Genomic DNA, 20,079 nt, shown 5'->3' with positions numbered 1-20,079 from the left:
CCTGGACCGTATGGTTGTATGTACAATTTTTTATTTTTTTTTATTTGTTTCCATTGCGTGGCCACCCTGAAATCAAATCCTGTTTACGTGCTTGTTTATTGCGCTTGTCAGATGGCGCCGATAACCCGATTCCACCCCAATGGCCGCCTGCTCTTTTACTTTGGGATTGGCGGAAAGCGCAGTGGTTTTAATCTCATTTCTATTTCTATGCAAACTTGGCGTCGTTGAAGTCGATTTCCGACGTAGTTTCGTTGAGAAGCTGGACTATTCGCTAGCGAAACGGGTATAGGCGGCGCCACAGTCGCTACCCCTGCAGCTTGGTTTGTCTGCGTACTTTGTTGATCAAAACAAACGATTAATATGGCGGATTGTAGACGCAGAGGTGGCATAAATTGCCTTTTTGTAGTAATACTGCCTTTAAAAATATTACAATTCGAGTAAATGGTGAGAAAAGAACGTTGGAGTTATCGTTTCACAATTTTCCGAAATGCAAAAATCTTTTTAATGTGTGGTTAACTAATATAAAATCAGGGAAGATGCCTAGTTAGTGGGCACAGATTTGCAGCGCCCATTTTAAAGATAGACTTTTTAGAAAGAAATGGTGAGACACAAATTTTACTTGTTATTACTGATTTTAAAGTTAATATTATTAAATATATATCATAATAACTGTCATTTAGATGAAGAGAATTCAAGAGACGCATGAAATGCAGTGCCATTCCAAGCAATAATTTACCATGTAGACTTATTACAAATCCAATGTAACTAAATAAAAAGAGAGGACCCTACGTTTTGTGAATCGTTTTAAAGGTGATCTGTTTTATTATATACTGCAAAATAAGGAAATGCTAATGAATTAAATTAATTTTAGGTCAAGCCGTTCGATTGTCATTATCGCTGGAAAATGTTACATTTGAGGCCCACAAAATTATGCGTTAAAATATTTTTCTATTTTGTATTGGACCCCAATTTTCCTATCTTTGCCACCCTGATGGTTCGGTATGAGTTTTCGAGTTGATTAATAACATTTCGAGCTATTGCCGCAGATCCCAATATGGTTAAAAATAATACTGTAAATTCAAATGGTTTTTATTTTTAATACTTATTTGCATATCTTAACATTTTATTCACTTAATAGCCCTTGAGAGAATAGACAAAATGAAAAGGCCTAGCTGAATTTTTCCATAGTAGCCTCTACAGGCGTTAACCAGTAGATTCCTTCCTTTCCAACTTAGTTATTTTTTGTCACTGCCTCTTCAATTGATATTATCTTCGCTACAAATGGACTCTCCACAAATATTTCATCCCGACTAAAAGCTAGAAATAAATTTTTGAGACTAACTAAGTGACCAATTAAGAGTACATAAACCTTTTTGAGCCAGCCAAATTTAACCCTCGCAACTCTAACCATTTTATTACCGTACAATACTGAAGGCACAGTTAGTTCTTTTCCTTCATTTTACCCCACTTCTAAAGTCAGAAAGTTGGGATAGCTCTCAGTATCTTTATATATAAAACAGACCAGCAATTTACTGCATGTTTGCAAAAGCCTGAATTTCTAGAATAATAAGTAAAACAGGTTACATTAAAGAATTGGGTTTTAATAAAAAATATATTTACCCACTATTGCATGAACAATGGACACTTTCAATGCTGTGTTTTCCATCACCAACTTCAAATTTTAACTTTTGTTTTAAGCATCCGCACACCTTATTCTATGGATCAAGAGTAGACTACTCTCCAATATACTTAAAAATTTCAAGCATGGAGCGATTCACAAATATACCAAATAAAATTATTTAAAATACATTATACAAAATGCTGAAGCTAGTTCAAGCTACTAGTCTATGAAATTATAACAATCTGGGCTTGTTCTAATGTGAAGATAATAATAAATTTCCTACATACCTTTAAAACTTTCAAACTGATCCCGTGTATGAATTCTCCAAGGCCTACTCATAGTGTTATTAAACTCGAATATTTATACTTATATTTACGAATTCAATACCTATTGACAGTTCAAAATTAATAAATAAATGTCGTATATACACCTTTGTTAATACAAAACATTCGAACACGCTTTAAAAAATATGCTAAAATCGTTAGTAAAATGTTTTAATTGATGTTATAAAACGCGCATTTTCGCATAACGCCATTACCCGTATCACCCAAATATAGTTCTAGGCAGTGTGACTAGGTGGCGCAGCTGTAGTTTTCGGTGGCGAATTCCCTTTTCAATTTGGACAAAATGGCGCCGTTGTTGTCGGTTAAATGATTAGGCTTAGTATGTTTTGAACCTTTTATTTTGGAAATTGGTTCTTTAGAAGTTTAAGTAATGCTAATTAACCATTGTGTTAAGTAAAAATAACCAGTAACCCGCTTATGACTGAGGTTTTTTTTTATATCAAATTCACTGTAACCCATTTCCTTTCTAAACTTAAAAAAAATTAATGATCTAAGCCTTGCTTAACTTTATCGCACGTACTGTCGCCTAAGCCCCGACTAAGATTCTCGTAGTGATAGCTGAACAGAATTCTTGAGGCGCTTCAAAGTGGTTAATATTGTGGGGTGGCGGAGTGGTTAGCGCTTTCGCCTCGCAGCAAGAGGAGCCGAGTTCGATCCCAACTTGTGACACTTTGTGAAAACTCGGACCAACTTCTTTCCGCGTTGAGTTTGCAAGTACTCTCGCCACTGGTTAAAGGGGTTTTCCCCCGAGTTCTTCGGTTTCCCCTTCCATAAAAACTTGTAGAAGTTAACGGTAATAGTTAGTGTAGGGAGCTGTTGGCTCGCGTGGCATGTAGGGCTTGCTACCACCCTCCTAAGCATTGTAACCCGGCCACCTGTTTAAATTCATAATAAGTCGGTAGATGACTTGGGCCTAAGGTGGTGCCAAGGGTATTAGCCTAGCTGATTATTATTATTATTAATGTACCTCGGTAAGCCTTCCGATTTAGGCCACGCCTACCGGGTCAAAATATCGGGAACAGTGATTTCCCTTAGATTATTTGTTCATTGTTTAATGTAGTTAGTCCCGGTGTAAGAAAAAAATGTCCGCCTCGTGTAATTTTTGCATTTTACATTCTAAGGCGGAAGTGTTAAAATTGTGGTGAGGCCGAGGGGCAGTTCACTCCTTCGTAGAGTGCAGAAGTAATCAAGGTTAAAAATTTAATTGGATTCAATTTAATACAGCCAAAGCTACAGACATTAAATTTAATCGGATTAAAATTAATACAGCCAAAGCTACAGACATCAAATTTAATCAGATTTAATCAACCAAGAGTGCAGATTTAATCATGGGAGTGAACTGCCCCTCGGGTGAGGCTGTATATTCGCACCCATTGAAAACTGCCTCGATCTTACTAAGGTACCCATTCCATTTTCAGGGCTTAGATGGAGACTTATCTCGTAAGATGGATATATAATTAACTTATGATACAAGTAAAAAATATATATTTATCAGTTTATCCCGCTGGACATAAAATTGGTTTAAAACCCCGTTTTAACGCTAAGTAGTATCCGCTAAGAGCACTTGACAATTTCAGCGGAAAATTTCAAATTTCGTTGGTTTGCCAAGCGGAAATATCTGCGTTAAAAAATAAGTAGAAATAATTGTAGCGGAAACGGAGCTTAAAGAGATGTTGAACATTTTCTGTAAACTGGAATTTTTTTTTAATGCATAGATAAAGTCGGCGTATCTCAGTTAAGATTTAATATAATGTAAAAGCGAATAATAATTTTATTTTATAGGTTGCATCCTTTTAAATTCTTTTACCAGGGCCCTGAGGCCAATTATGGAATGCAGTGGCTCAGTCATAAATTAATTAAAGTTGGGTGGAAGGATCGGATTAAAAATTAAGTCGAAAAAATCAATCAGAGGAGGTTTACATGTTAATTTAATTGATGTACATGCAGGGTGTTAACTAAAAAACGATACAAGGACAATAACTCCAAATGTATTTTAGCTAGGAATTTGAAATTTTTAGGACACATAGAACGTGCAGGGGGTTACTTGTCAATGGAAATTACCATGACCTTGAACCATGTCTTCAAGGTCATTTAAAATTTATCTCGAGAACCATTAGAAATACAAAGTTGTTTTCAATTAGAAAGGTGTTCCCCGTCACATTTTAGGTGTAAATAACTTTGAAACCACCTAATTTGACCCATTTTTTTCATCACGACCATCATGTTTTTGTCTAAAATCCCTAGACTTGTTATGGGTCAAATTAGGTGGTTTCAAAGTTATTTACAGCTAAAATGTGACGGGAAACACTTTTCTAATTGAAACCAACTTTGTATCTCTCGAGATAAATTTTTAATGACCTTGAAGACATGGTTCAAGGTCAAGGACATTTCCGTTGTCAAGTGACCCCCTGTATGTTCTATGTGTCGTGAAAGTTTTAAATTCCTAGCTAAAATACATTTGGAGTTATTGTCCTTGTATCGTTTTTAAGTTAACACCCTGTATACACAATTAAAGGTGTTATTCAAATTTTTAGTGACGTCACAGACGATATAGGGTCCCCGCAATGCGGAGGGCCCGGTTTCAGGGGGCCCTAAATTCCTATCGATCTATGGGCTAAATATCCACTCCACCCCCTATAAACGCCACTGATTATAATAAGGGCACCAAAAGAGTCTCGCAAGGGGGCGCCGAGGATCTTAGTTACGCCACTGGGTCCCGAAAAGAAATTTTGGTCCATCCCCCACAAACCAAAATCCTGGCTACCGTACTGAGCATTTTTGGGTGGACGTTACTTACATTTTCCTAACTTCACGGTTATTTAAAACGCTACTAAGAATGTCATTATTTTTGCTTAGGGATAATGACATCTAGGAACAACAAACACACACAAACAAACGCAGCTAGCCTTTAAAAACGCTAACGGGTGTTGTGTACACATTTTATTGGACGAGCCTTTACGCTGAGCGTTTTACGGGTGGGGGGAAGACAATTTCCGAATTTTCCCCTTCCGACGGCAGCAGGCGCTAAAGCGTCTAACCAATGAAAAATGTACGCGAGAAAATGCACGACTTTTGACTGGTTGCTCTCTCCTTGTGTGGGGTGTTGTGTTTGTTGCTCATAGCTGACATTGTTGAAACGATTTTGAGCGTTGCTCCGATTCTGCCTCAGGTTCGAAGAGTAATAATAATAATCAGCTAAATTAATACCATAAGTGTAAAATATTGTTACATAAGCGTGAAATTTCCTATTCTTTACATGCCAAGGTTTTACTGAGAGCTATTCACAAAACCGACTGCATTACGGGTTACGTCGCCTCACCAGGGGGAGATTTTCTTCTTGTGATGACGTCACTTCGTAAAATATTCCCCAAAGTGACAAACCTATTAATATAACTATAATAATAATATAATAATATATATAATAATCTATAATATATAATAATAATTAATAATACCAATATAATAATAATATAATACCAATATAATAATAATATAATACCAATATAATACCAATATAATAATAATATAATACCAATATAATACCAATATAATAATAATATAATACCAATATAATACCAATATAATACCAATATAATAATAATATAATACCAATATAATAATAATATAATACCGTTGACGCTTTCCCCCTCTTGTGCCCCCCGGGTGGGGGAAATTCGAGCAGACGTTATGTTAGACTAATATAGTATTATAGCATCGTTGTATTTCAGGTTATTATTATTAAAAAGTATAAATACATAAATTTTGTCCCGTACTATAAATTCGCGTTGAATGTGAAAAAAAAGCGTTGCCTTACCAGCATTTGATAAATGGCCTCAACTATGCTGTACATTTCTTCTCTGGTGATGTAGCCGTCGTTATCCACATCGTAGAGTTTAAACGCCCCTGCGAACGTGCCAGAATGGAGAGTATGGAAAGAAAACAAAGTTTTTATAAATCGTCCTTAAAATAAATATCTCTAAACATTTTGCGCGCTAAAAGTTAAAAAAAAAACCCCGTCATTTTCGCGTCGTCTGCTATTGCCGTAAGCCTCGGCCTGAATTCTTTACGTAACGCGTTTGTTTATTGTGGATGTACGATCACGGGCTATTTTTAGATCGGAAGGATACGTTCCGGATGGCCGATTGAGGGAGAGAGGGCGAAATGGGTCCCCCCTTTTAGTTCTAATTCAACCCGTTAGATGGCGTTAATATCCTATTGACGTCCTCCCCATTCCCTCAGGGATGCTTATAGCTTTAAATGCGTGAGAGGCTTAAAATTTAAATTTCTCAATCAATGGTATTGTTAAGATATACGGTAACTTACAGACTAGCTTCTCCTCCAAACTCCCCCTGGAGGTCACCGATAAAGCTCGGATGAACTCCTCAAATTCTATGGCGCCATCCTGTGGATTAAAATATCATCTTTTTATGTTACTTACATATATTTTTATTAATATACGGTCAGTTGACATTTCAGTTAAAGGATTGTTTGTTTATTTATTACACCTTTGTTTAAACTTGAATCAGTATCTTTTTTTTTGAGAGGTAGGCGCATTCACTTCATTTTTTTTTGCAATTCTTTCGTCAGTTTCAGACTGGGAAAAAATTAACTGTGCCATTTTGCGCCATCTATACTTGTACCCCAAACTACATGTAAGAAATTATCTAAAACAATTTATTTTATGATAGCGACATAATTATTCTGTTTTCCTAATATTTTAATATTTAATCAGAAGTTATACAATATATTAAAATGCTAAAATTAAATAGATGGCGCATCGTCGTGTACCGTAATTTGGGCGCTAAATATATTATCAGTTCCACTAGCGGTCGTTAGATGGCAGGACGAGACACAAGGATTTTCTCTCGTAAGGTGCCAAATGCGCTGACCTCTACGTAAAAAGATCCTATTTGAAATTAAGGATAATTTAACTCACCTTATTTTCATCGAATACCCTAAAAACTAGAGAGGCAAATTTGGATGGGTCTCCTTGCGGGAAAAACTGCTTGTAGATTCGCAGGAATCCCTGAAAAATAAATAAATTAAATTCCATTTATTTTCAGTTCTTTCAACATCAAAAGGAAGAATTTTTAATAAGCGTACCTCTTCCGTTAGTTGCCCATTGGGGCAGTCTTTCAAGAAACCTTTATACCTGTAATTATACCAAGGTCAATGCATCCAACAATTTTCAGAAAAATCCGGAGATTTCTTACCAATTTTTAACTTCCTTTTCTGAAACTGAAATAAAAATGACAAAATTATATTTTTCGTTCGACTAAGAAAACTATATATAAATGAAAATAAATGTTATTCGCGGTAGCTGTAGTTTTGTTGGGAAAATATTGAACCAATCGTTTTTTAATGAATTTTCGGGCCGCGTTCGCTTGAAATGAGAAATTCGAATTCCCTTCTCTCTGTTTGATTTAGTTTTAGTCCCAATGTTTATTCTAGGACTTAAATTGGTTATTGTAATTCCCTGATCTCTATTCGCCGAGGTATTTTACGAGTGTTTTTGTCAAGGTGCTGCCAAGACACTTCAAAAACAAATGTACACCAGATTTCTAATTTACAGGTACTTCTAGTATTTCCATTCTAATTCTGTATTTTTAGATATTTCCTGAAATTTCCGACATTTGTCGAATTTATATGTCGCAGATATATCTGATATTTGTCAAAAATTTCCGATCTTTATCAAATTCAAATATATTAGATGCATCTGATATATTTCTCAAAAATATCCGATCTTTATCAAATTCAAATATCTCAGATATATCTGATATTTCACAAATATTTCCGATATTTCTCAAATACGTCCGATATTTCTCAAATACGTCCGATATTTCTCAAATATTTCCGATATTTCTCAAATATTTCCGATATTTCTCAAATATTTCCGATATTTCTCAAATATTTCCGATATTTCTCAAATATTTCCGATATTTCTCAAATATTTCCGATATTTCTCAAATATTTCCGATATTTCTCAAATATTTCCGATATTTCTCAAATATTTCCGATATTTCTCAAATATTTCCGATATTTCTCAAATATTTCCGATATTTCTCAAATATTTCCGATATTTCTAAAAATATCCGATATTTCTCAATTTTTTTCCGAAATTTATATTTATCTCTGATATTTCTAAATATTTTGTGATATTTCTGTTATTTTCGGATATTTCAGAAATATATTCGGATATTTCCCAAATATGTTCGGATATTTCCCAAATATATCTCTGATATTTCTCAAATATATTTAGGATATTTCTCAAATATATTTCTGTTATTTCTGAAATATATTTCTGTTATTTCTCAAATATATTTGCGATATTTCTCAAAAGAAATATTTCTTCTTATATCTCTAGATTGGCTTTATTTCTCCAATTTCCTATATTTATTTTCGTTTTATTTCTGATTATATTCTTAGAGGCTGAAACGCAACGAGAAACTAAACGTAAATAACAGCGAAACGAAAATGTTTTCGAAGGGAGCTTTTGTAAAAAATATAAAACGGCGTATGTGATCTTATGGGCCAGAGGAAAATTGAAGGTGACTTTTGGAAATGGATGTTAAATTTAGTTTTCGCCAGTTTGATTCGGAATTTTTCTTTAGTCCACGAATAAGAAAAAAAATCTCTTTTCCAAACGGTCAAAGCGAGTTTTGAGAAAAGGGCCACTTTACGACCTTAGTTTTAAATTTTAAATGTCACTTTCACGAAATTTCAGAAATGTGATGGAATTTATTCATATTTGTTCGCGCCAAAGAAAAGGCGGAAGTTTTTTTAAGGTTCATTATTGGTTTGTTATTTATTTTTTTAGGATATTTTCATTTCGATCTTCCAAAAGGTCGAGAATCGTAATTGGATAAAATACCTCTACGCGCGTTTCTCAGTCACCCCCCAAATCTCTTTGCGATTATAAAGTTATTTCGAAAAAATGTTATTTTTTATATGCCCCAATAACAATCGTTTTCTCTTGAGAAAAGTCGAAAACGAAAGAAAACAAAAAGTGGATTGAATTTTAAAAATAATTTCACGATAGGCGTGCAGCGTGGTTTAGTTCCCTCCCTTTCCACGAGGGGGCCAAGGAAAAACGTCACCGTCGTGCGCGCTTCAATCGCTTCGGAAGACGTACGTTTTAGGGAACCCATGAGATACAGGGACGATTTGATTGATGTCTAAGGGGAGGGGCGTATTGTTAGAGCATGAGGTGAATTGAGATGAACTTTAGAAATCGTAACAACTTGTAATGCTCTTTTATTACATAAAATGGCAATTTATATTAATAACAATATTTTAAATTAATATTACCGTTAAGTTTTGCCTAATAATGGATGTGTACGAAAATTATGAAATTTAAAGACGAACGGCCAATCTTTTTCAAATATGGCCTTATTTGCGTATCAAAAGATCAACAACACGTTCAATATACTTACACGTACCTTATTTTGTCTTGAAAAATAGTTTTTGGCCTAAAAAGTTGAAACGCAAAATAACACCAGGTGTTGGGGTTTGAATTTTCGCCGCCATCTTAAGGTGTATCGCCAGCGCCAGCAGCACCTTAGTGAGCGATTTGCGAACTATCCTAACTTTTAAAATCGCGCAATTTAGGATTAAGTCTCTTATAACTGGAACGCGCCGCGCATGCAAAACAATTTTTTTGCGTCTTCAGCAGCGCGCTTTTACGTTGTTTTTCTGTCTCACCGACTTCTCACCAGGTGTCGCGGCGGACGCTTTTCGATTTCCCGAAAGTTTTAGATTTTATTAAAAATTAACACTCAATATTTTTTGACGCGGTTTTCCCCGTAAATTTTAGTTTTTTATGGGCTATCTAACTGGTTAAAGCCTGACCGTTCCCCTTTAAAGTATTTAACAAAGATGTTAAAGAGAGTCAAAGAAGTGTAATCCCTTTAAGTATAGTCCGCAGGGTTGTTCAAAATGCATAATGCAAAATACGATTTTGCATTTTGAGTTAGAAAAGTATTTTGCATTTTACATTTTGCATTTTGAGTTAGAAAAAGTATTTTGCATTATACATTTTGCATTTTAAGTTAATAATAATCAGCTAGGCTAATACCCAAGGAACCACCTTAGGCCTAAGTCATCGAGATCGAGCGACTTATAAAGCCTTTAATTCAGATGGCCGGGTTGCAATGGAAACTATTTTGCAATTTGTGGGTTTGATAAGGGGAAAAACATTTTCAAAATGTTTTAACTCTGCTACCATCATCGCAGCTCTGGTAGAGAAAGTTCGTCTGCTATTTACTCCATGTAATCATAGATGGCGATACTCAGTTACTCACTTACTCAGAAGCAGTCTAGCAGACGAACATTCGTACAGTGCCACCGCTTTATTTCCAACGCTGGCCGCGAGGATGCTTTTGAAATCTCTACGTAATTATTATTAATTCATAATTATTAATAATAATTAATTAGTTATTATTTATTAATAATGAAAATATAAATAATTAAAAGTAAACAGAGTGCATTTTTAAAAACATTTTGAATTTTGAAAATCCATTTCCAAAATGCGTTTTGCTTTTTTATTTTGAGCTGCAAAAAACGTTTTACATTTTGCATTTAGAAAAATCATTTTTCTAAATATATTTTTTATTTTGCATTTTGAGTTATGGAGAAAGTATTTTGCATTTTGAATTATGAAAAACAAAAGCATTTTGAACAGCCCTGATAGTCCCAGAAAAAGTTATTTTTTTCATCTGTGGATATAATTTTAGTACATTTTAGTTAATTAATAACAGTATGTACAGTTAAAAATAAAAAACACAAGCGAATAAACAGTTTAAAAGTAATATAAACCAGTGTTTAAAAAACCAAAACGGTTATTAGAAAAAAAGCAGGTTTTTTTCCAACCCTGATTCACAAGGATCAATTCGATTTGTGGCTAACATAGTTTTGCAGAAATGTTGGCTAGGTCGTAAGTTTAAATAGATATATTCTTGGTTACAATAAAAATCAATGTTACTTGAGACTAAGAACGTAGAAGTACGATGGTTTATTACCTTTTAATACTGGTAGCAGGATAATTTCCTATATTCCTTTAAATATATAGTCATTCATAGGGGTATTGACTTTTAGTTTTTAATTTATTTTAATGATTTTTGAACATTTTTATTGCTTTTTCTTGACAAAAAATTGACGAATGATTTAAGTGCTGCGGTAATGTAAACTAAAATTTCAATTACTCTTAATTAAATTTAATTACTACTTGTAAATTAGTTTACTTTGAATTAGTATTGCTACAAAAACCTCATTTGTAGAGGTTTCTTGAAGAGTATCATTTGATTTAAATCTTGATGTAAATGAAATTGATTTTAAAATCAGGCAACCTTGATACAGAATAAATATTAAAGTGTTTTTACTAACAAGGAGACATCCCGAAGTGTAACCCACCGATTTTGTTCAAACTCAGGGGATTGGTAGACCTTCATGTAACTTGGAAAATCCTAAAGGGAATTTATTCAATGGGCAACCGTTTTGCCTGGGCAACGAAAAATGTTTTTGACAACAACAAATGAAAATTTTCTCATTAAAAATGCCAAAAATAGAAAAAATAGATAAAAATGGATAAAAAAACATCAAAATTGATCAACTTTTGATCAATTTGAGGTCAAAATCCCATGTTATTTTCAATGGGAAAATTTAATATTTTGTGTTGTCAAAAACATCTTTCGTTGCCATGGCAAAACGGTTGCCCATTGAATAAATTCCCTTTAGGATTTTACATGATACATAAAGGTCTACCAATCCCCCGAGTTTGAACAAAATCGGTGGGTTACACTTCGGGATGTCTCCTTGTAATTGCGAGCACGACTCATGTATGTGTATATAATCCACCACAAAAGTGTGTACGTATCATCTTAAAAACAAAAGGTGAAATTCCATCTGTATCTCGCGTAAAGGCTATAAAATAAAATAAAGTTCTCTTAAAAGTGAAATAAAGTTGAAGTGTTTTCTCGGAATATCTCTTTAAAACAGTCCTTTTTGAGCGTCGATTTCTGACCGTCATCTTTTTGGCGACTTTAACCCGGATCAGAGTGAATATTGTCCAGGCCTTCGATTCATTTTTTAACATTTGACCTCTTTCATTCATTCGGGTTTAGAGAGGTTCGGCGGACTGTTTCAGAAACAGGTCGCGAATTCTTTCTCTATTTTGTCTTAAGGATAAAAATGGGTCGCTAAAAAATAGGCAGTTGCCAAAAGAGTGCCTTTTCTTTGTGAGGAAAGTAATAAAAAGGGTGAAATCCCTGCAGGAGAAGGAGAGGATGCGAGTCCACGAAATGGCAGGTGCAGGAAATTAGTTCCTTTTTTAGCCACCGCGTCGCTACTCCCCTACAGACCTTCTTTGTTATAGACTTCAATCTAAGTGTATGTTACCTCGTAGTGCGGTTTAAGGCCGCGATCCTCGTAATACTATATTATTATTACAGCGTTGTTAGCTTACCCGAGACTGTTCAGTTCATTTCACTCGGTAAAGGCAATGAAGATTAGTTGTATCATAAGTATATAAGATATATCTTACGACAGAAGTTGCCATCATTCTATACTGCTAGTGTTATTCGCTTTAAACGTGTGCTTTCGCTGGATTACGAAAACTAACTAATGTGGGCTAAATACGTTCTAAATGTATTAAATCGTGAAAATTTAGTTTGTACAAGAATTAATTTATTAACAGGGTTCATACCAACATGGAAATCAGTGAAAACTTGGAAATTTCAGTGAAATTAATTTAAAGCAAAAAGTCAGGGAAATATCAGGGAAAATTAAAATTTTCCTGAAAAATCAGCGAAAATAATTATGAGAACTCCAAATGATGTGCAATTTGTTTTAGTATTTTTGAAATTATTACTTAGTATTGAATTCATACGTTCAATCTTGACTATATTATATTAGAATAAAGGATTTTGTTTCGGAGGGGGGGGGGGGCACGCCATTGAAAAAAAAGTAAAAAAATAAAGGATTTTGTTTCGGGGGGGGGCACGCCATTGAAAAAAAAGTAAAAAAATAAAGGATTTTGTTTCGGAGGGGGGGGGGGGGCACGCCATTGAAAAAAAAAGTAAAAAAATAAAAATAAAGGATTTTGTTTCGGGGGGGGGCACGCCATTGAAAAAAAAGTAAAAAAATAAAGGATTTTGTTTCGGGGGGGGGGGGGGGCACGCCATTGAAAAAAAAGTAAAAAAATAAAAATAAAGGATTTTGTTTCGGGGGGGGGGCACGCCATTGAAAAAAAGTAAAAAAATAAAGGATTTTGTTTCGGGGGGGGGCACGCCATTGAAAAAAAAGTAAACAAATAAAGGATTTTGTTTCGGGGGGGGGCACGCCATTGAAAAAAAAGTAAAAAAATAAAGGATTTTGTTTCGGGGGGGGGCACGCCATTGAAAAAAAAGTAAAAAAATAAAGGATTTTGTTTCGGGGGGGGCACGCCATTGAAAAAAAAGTAAAAAAATAAAGGATTTTGTTTCGGGGGGGGGGGGGGCACGCCATTGAAAAAAAAGTAAAAAAATAAAGGATTTTGTTTCGGGGGGGGGGGGCACGCCATTGAAAAAAAAGTAAAAAAATAAAGGATTTTGTTTCGGGGGGGGGCACGCCATTGAAAAAAAGTAAAAAAATAAAGGATTTTGTTTCGGGGGGGGCACGCCATTGAAAAAAAAGTAAAAAAATAAAGGATTTTGTTTCGGGGGGGGGCACGCCATTGAAAAAAAAGTAAAAAAATAAAGGATTTTGTTTCGGGGGGGGGGCACGCCATTGAAAAAAAAGTAAAAAAATAAAAATAAAGGATTTTGTTTCGGGGGGGGGGGCACGCCATTGAAAAAAAAAGTAAAAAAATAAAAATAAAGGATTTTGTTTCGGGGGGGGCACGCCATTGAAAAAAAGTAAAAAAATAAAGGATTTTGTTTCGGGGGGGGGGCACGCCATTGAAAAAAAAAGTAAAAAAATAAAAATAAAGGATTTTGTTTCGGGGGGGGGGGGCACGCCATTGAAAAAAAAGTAAAAAAATAAAGGATTTTGTTTCGGGGGGGGGCACGCCATTGAAAAAAAAAGTAAAAAAATAAAAATAAAGGATTTTGTTTCGGGGGGGGGGCACGCCATTGAAAAAAAAGTAAAAAAATAAAGGATTTTGTTTCGGGGGGGGCACGCCTTTGAAAAAAAAGTAAAAAAATAAAAATAAAAGATTTTGTTTCGGGGGGGGGGCACGCCATTGAAAAAAAAGTAAAAAAATAAAAATAAAGGATTTTGTTTCGGGGGGGGGGGGCACGCCATTGAAAAAAAAGGAAAAAAATAAAGGATTTTGTTTCGGGGGGGGGGCACGCCATTGAAAAAAAGTATAAAAATAAAGGATTTTGTTTCGGGGGGGGGCACGCCATTGAAAAAAAAGTAAAAAAATAAAGGATTTTGTTTCGGGGGGGGGGGGGGGCACGCCATTGAAAAAAAAGTAAAAAAATAAAAATAAAGGATTTTGTTTCGGGGGGGGGGGGCACGCCATTGAAAAAAAAAGTAAAAAAATAAAAATAAAGGATTTTGTTTCGGGGGGGGCACGCCATTGAAAAAAAGTAAAAAAATAAAGGATTTTGTTTCGGGGGGGGGGCACGCCATTGAAAAAAAAAGTAAAAAAATAAAAATAAAGGATTTTGTTTCGGGGGGGGGGGGGCACGCCATTGAAAAAAAAGTAAAAAAATAAAGGATTTTGTTTCGGGGGGGGGGCACGCCATTGAAAAAAAAAGTAAAAAAATAAAAATAAAGGATTTTGTTTCGGGGGGGGGGGGCACGCCATTGAAAAAAAAGTAAAAAAATAAAGGATTTTGTTTCGGGGGGGGGCACGCCTTTGAAAAAAAAGTAAAAAAATAAAAATAAAAGATTTTGTTTCGGGGGGGGGCACGCCATTGAAAAAAAAGTAAAAAAATAAAAATAAAGGATTTTGTTTCGGGGGGGGGGCACGCCATTGAAAAAAAAGGAAAAAAATAAAGGATTTTGTTTCGGGGGGGGGGGGGCACGCCATTGAAAAAAAGTATAAAAATAAAGGATTTTGTTTCGGGGGGGGTGGCACGCCATTGAAAAAAAAAGTAAAAAAATAAAAATAAAGGATTTTGTTTCGGGGGGGGCACGCCATTGAAAGAAAAGTTAAAAAATAAAGGATTTTGTTTCGGAGGGGGGCACGCCATTGAAAAAAAAAGTAAAAAATAAAGGATTTTGTTTCGGGGGGGGCACGCCATTGAAAAAAAGTAAAAAAATAAAGGATTTTGTTTCGGGGGGGGGGCACGCCATTGAAAAAAAGTAAAAAAATAAATATAAAGGATTTTGTTTCGGGGGGGCACGCCATTGAAAAAAAAGTAAAAAAATAAAGGATTTTGTTTCGGGGGGGGGGGGCACGCCATTGAAAAAAAGTAAAAAAATAAAGGATTTTGTTTCGGGGGGGGGGGCACGCCATTGAAAAAAAAAGTAAAAAAATAAAAATAAAGGATTTTGTTTCGGGGGGGGGGGCACGCCATTGAAAAAAAAGTAAAAAAATAAAGGATTTTGTTTCGGGGGGGGGGGGCACGCCATTGAAAAAAAGTAAAAAAATAAAGGATTTTGTTTCGGGGGGGGGCACGCCATTGAAAAAAAAAGTAAAAAAATAAAAATAAAGGATTTTGTTTCGGGGGGGGGGGCACGCCATTGAAAAAAAAGTAAAAAAATAAAGGATTTTGTTTCGGGGGGGGGGGGCACGCCATTGAAAAAAAGTAAAAAAATAAAGGATTTTGTTTCGGGGGGGGGGGGGGCACGCCATTGAAAAAAAAGTAAAAAAATAAAGGATTTTGTTTCGGGAGGGGGGGGGGCACGCCATTGAAAAAAAAGGAAAAAATAAAGGATTTTGTTTCGGGGGGGGCACGCCATTGAAAGAAAAGTTAAAAAATAAAGGATTTTGTTTCGGGGGGGGGGGGGCACGCCATTGAAAAAAAAAGTAAAAAAATAAAAATATTTGCACGTACGACCATACGTTTCGGGGGGGGGGCATGTGCCCCCTGTGCCCCCTGGCTACACCACTGAACAGTATCATACTTTGTAGCGAAAGTTCGTCTGCTTTTTTATTCCCAAAACGTAAACATAGTGTGACAGAGTGTCAAGAAACATTAATAACCAGACGAACTTTATATACAAAGTATGCGAGGATGTTGGGTTTTGAATCTCAGCAGTTCCATGTTCTTAGGTACCTGAATTCGTTCTTGGTTTATAAATAAATAAATATCCTTTATCAGCTGATGCAGTGTATTTTTCCGCGATATGGACCCAAAATCGCGCTTATTAAAATCTTCTTCGATTTCATGTTAATGGCCTAGATGTAAGCTCCTCTGGTAAGATATATCTAAACTACCTCTGATTCTATTTATCCTTTCTGGGATACAATAACTTCATCAAAAACTGCTTCATGTTTAATTTTTATATTCTAGTACCCTACATGCATACTTATCTTGCATCTAATTTTTTTTACATCTAATTCAATTTTATCTTATGTACTTCTGATTCTATTGACCCATTCCACCAAACATGGCGGTAAAAACACGTCATCAAAAACTGATTCATGTTTTTTTCTTTATAGCCTAGATGGATACTTCTCTAGAAAGATATATCTTATTTACTTCTGAATCTATTTTGTTTTACTTCTGAATCTATTTTGTTTTACTTCTGAATCTATTTTGTTTTACTTCTGAATCTATTTTGTTTTACTTCTGAATCTATTTGGTTTTACTTCTGAATCTATTTTGTTTTACTTCTGAATCTATTTTGTTTTACTTCTAAATCTATTTTCTTTACTTCTGAATCTTTTTTTTACTTCTGAATCTATTTTTTTTACTTCTGAATCTATTTTTTTTACTTCTGAATCTATTTTTTTACTTCTGAATCTATTTTTTTTACTTCTGATTCTTTTTACCTGATTTACTTCTGAATCTTTTTATCTGATTTACTTCTGATTCTATTGACCTATTCCCCCATATATGGCGGTAAAAACACATTATCAAAAACTGATTTATGTTTTTTCTCTATAGCCTAGTACTCTAGATAGAGATACATCTCTAGTAAGATATATCTTATTTACTTCTGGTTCTATTTATCCCTTTGTTCCGAACATTCTTCCGCCTCTAAGTTAAACCATCTTTATTGACTAAAGGAAGATGAATCCGCGTCAGTTTATCCTGATAGTGGGTCCATTTCCCAGAGAGGGACTGAGATTCCTTTTTTACCCTGGAAGGAAGCAGTGTATGTGCCCTTTTTTCCTATTTCCTCCGTACATTATCTCGGCGGGTTTTGTTGCTGTCATTAATTTCGCCGAATTTGAGCAGGTGTGAAAAGGTCACGCAATTAACTGGCTCGTATTTTCTCCTAACTCGGATGTTTTCGTTCTTGTTACTAGAGGGCGTACTTTACAGATTTATTTCCAACAAAATGGTCTGCACGCGAAGGAATTTGATCAATAGGGCCTTTTGAAGCCCCGTTTTTTATTTTCCTCGATCGATTGGATTTTTCCGATAATGCTCTTAAACTAAATCTTTATTTCAATGGTTTGGTTTTTCTTTGTACGGTTGTTTCTCTTTTAAATATATTTAATATTGTTTCTCTTTTAAATATTAATATTGTTTCTCTTTTTAATATATTTAATATTGTTTCTCTTTTAAATATTAATATTGTTTCTCTTTTAAATATATTTAATATTGTTTATCTTTTAAATATATTTAATATTGTTTCTCTTTTCTATTTAATATTGTTTATCTTTTAAATATATTTAATATTGTTTCTCTTTTCTATTTAATATTGTTTCTCTTTTAAATATATTTAATATTGTTTCTCTTTTAAATATTAATATTGTTTCTCTTTTTAATATATTTAATATTGTTTCTCTTTTAAATATATTTAATATTGTTTATCTTTTCTATTTAATATTGTTTATCTTTTAAATATATTTAATATTGTTTCTCTTTAAAATATATTTAATATTAATAACTTTCTTTGTGGGTTTAATTATTAACTACCAAACTTAAGCATATAATTAGTTTTAGTTAGGGGCCTCTTGAACTCCAACCCCGCTATGCAGCTTTTTGACATGTTTCATAAATTGAATTTCACTGTTTTACTATTTTTAAGGTTATTTCAAACTATATTAATTTCTTCCAAAAGTGTATAATATTGTTACATAAGTGTGACACTTACTATTCTTCATATGCAACAGTTTTACTGAGATCTATTCACAAGACAGACTGCATTACGGGTTTCGTTAGCATTTTGCGTATACGCTTGCTAACGCATCAGACGTAGTCTTTGATAGCGCCTCGCTAGGGGGAGGTATTCTTCTTGTGAAGACGTCACTCCGTTACTAGCTCTCAGTAAAATATTCAACAAAGTGACAATCTTATGGAATAATATTATAGACTTAAGTATCTAAATACAACCCACCACTCTACTTCAGATTAGGGATGCACCGATATGGGTACAACCGATATATCGGCTATTCGTGGCCGATATTAACAAAGTTATCTATCATAACAGTAGTTTATATGATAAAATCATTGTAAAATTCGGTTCAGTGCACTGTCATACCATTTTATTCTAATTTTTCATGAAAAAAAGTTGGCCAGAGCATATCCGAATATTTTCATTTTACGTGATACATATTTTCTATCACAAATCCAATACACTCTTTTACCAAGTCAGCCATTTCATTACAGGCCTAATTTAAAATAGTACGGGGAAGGGCGCCTGCACATGCTCATCAGCTCGAGACGTCACGTGCACTTGACCGCGTGAAGCGGCCTTGCATGCACTATTTGAAATCAGACCTGTAATAAAATGGCAGCTCTCACAAATAAGGAAAAAAAAAGAGTGTATACCGTGTTTTTTTATTTGTTTTCATTTTACGTGAGACATATTTTCTTTCACAAATCAAATATCGTTGTTTTGTATTTGTTTAAACTCGTAATCCACTGTCTGAAAAAGGTATGATCTAGCTTCCGAAGTTAGTTTTTCTTAAATTATTTTTCTAATATCGGTATTAGAAAAATAGGTCGATATATCGATGCATCCCTAGTTAGATAATATCAAATATTTTTTCGAGGCACGCCAAATATATAAAACCTCAAATAATTTGGTCGAATATTTTTATTTCAAAAATCCAAGCCAGTTAACTGATCAAATACCAAACAGAATTTAGAATATCAAATAATTCAACGTATTTGGTTTTCAAATAACCAAATAGTTTGCATATTTGTAAAATAAAATAAAAAAATAATTGAAATCACGGGACGTTTTACTAGCAAACAGCAAATTAAGAAAATAATTTAATTTGGGCCTTTGGCTTAAAATATGGGCTTCTTAACCGTAACCTACAATAATATGATTCACAATCCTAAAGGATTTGTGTGTATTACTTTAACATATGGTGCCCGATTTCTTGCGGTACCTGATACGTCAATCAATTACAAATATCATGCTATCGCCGGCATTGTTAACATTTATGTTTAGAAATTGTTGGCGATTTAATTTCTAGCGATTTTCGACTTCAAATGCACATAACGTTTTTAAAGTATGTTATATTTTTAGTTAGTACTGATCATTTCTGAACTCCGTTTTCGGTGGCGTTAAGAAATCTTAATTTTAAGTTAGATTTCGGGCCAATTCTCGGGACCCAACGCACTATTGTCCTATTTCAATTTTGTGTCAATTGATACAGGCGCCATCTAACTCCAAAACAATTCGTTCGATACCTTATTTCCAAAACCAGGTAACTCGAAAAATTCATTTTCGATAAAATTCCTCAAGATTGGGTTATTACAAGATGATTGGAAATTGGTTCAAATTTAAATTTAATATTTAAAATATAGTTCATACATCGGGGGATTGTGTGTACTTAAATGTCCGTGACACCTTATTTAGGTTTCGAGTTCAATTTTGCAATACTCATTCGAGAAAATTTTATCCCTCAAAACCGTCATTTTCGAAAATTTCGCACGAAATTCGAGAATCATGGTTATCTGGTGGTAATATTTTCTCTTGAAATGCCTTGTTTTATTCGTTTACTAATTTTTCGGAAATTATTTTGAGAAAATGAGCGGTAAAACTAAAATGCAATTA

The 20,079-nt window shown here is 34.3% G+C and overlaps 1 protein-coding gene and 1 long non-coding RNA gene across 2 annotated transcripts in view; one reads left to right on the top strand and one right to left on the bottom strand.

Annotated features, from left to right (window-relative positions):
• Positions 1-20,079, bottom strand: part of LOC149927348 (frequenin-1-like) — an 85,953-nt gene that overhangs the window by 25,580 nt on the left and 40,294 nt on the right. Inside the window, exons 2-6 of the mRNA XM_090158044.1 lie at positions 7,179-7,203; positions 7,069-7,117; positions 6,902-6,991; positions 6,289-6,367; positions 5,780-5,868 (exon numbers count right to left, since the gene is read on the bottom strand). Coding sequence (XP_090014170.1) covers positions 5,780-5,868; positions 6,289-6,367; positions 6,902-6,991; positions 7,069-7,117; positions 7,179-7,203 — 332 coding nt within the window. The remainder of the gene's footprint in view (positions 1-5,779; positions 5,869-6,288; positions 6,368-6,901; positions 6,992-7,068; positions 7,118-7,178; positions 7,204-20,079) is intronic.
• Positions 417-958, top strand: LOC149927349 (uncharacterized). Its single transcript, XR_016473705.1, has 3 exons — positions 417-601; positions 681-810; positions 872-958. It is a non-coding gene; the product is annotated as an uncharacterized LOC149927349 (long non-coding RNA).

The sequence above is a fragment of the Leiobunum rupestre genome, chromosome 9, assembly GCF_980474605.1.
Source record: "Leiobunum rupestre chromosome 9, qqLeiRupe1.1.hap1, whole genome shotgun sequence".
Lineage (NCBI taxonomy): Eukaryota > Metazoa > Arthropoda > Arachnida > Opiliones > Sclerosomatidae > Leiobunum > Leiobunum rupestre.
The sequence above is the reverse complement of the archived record's forward strand: the minus strand, read 5'-3'. Positions and strand labels throughout refer to the sequence as shown.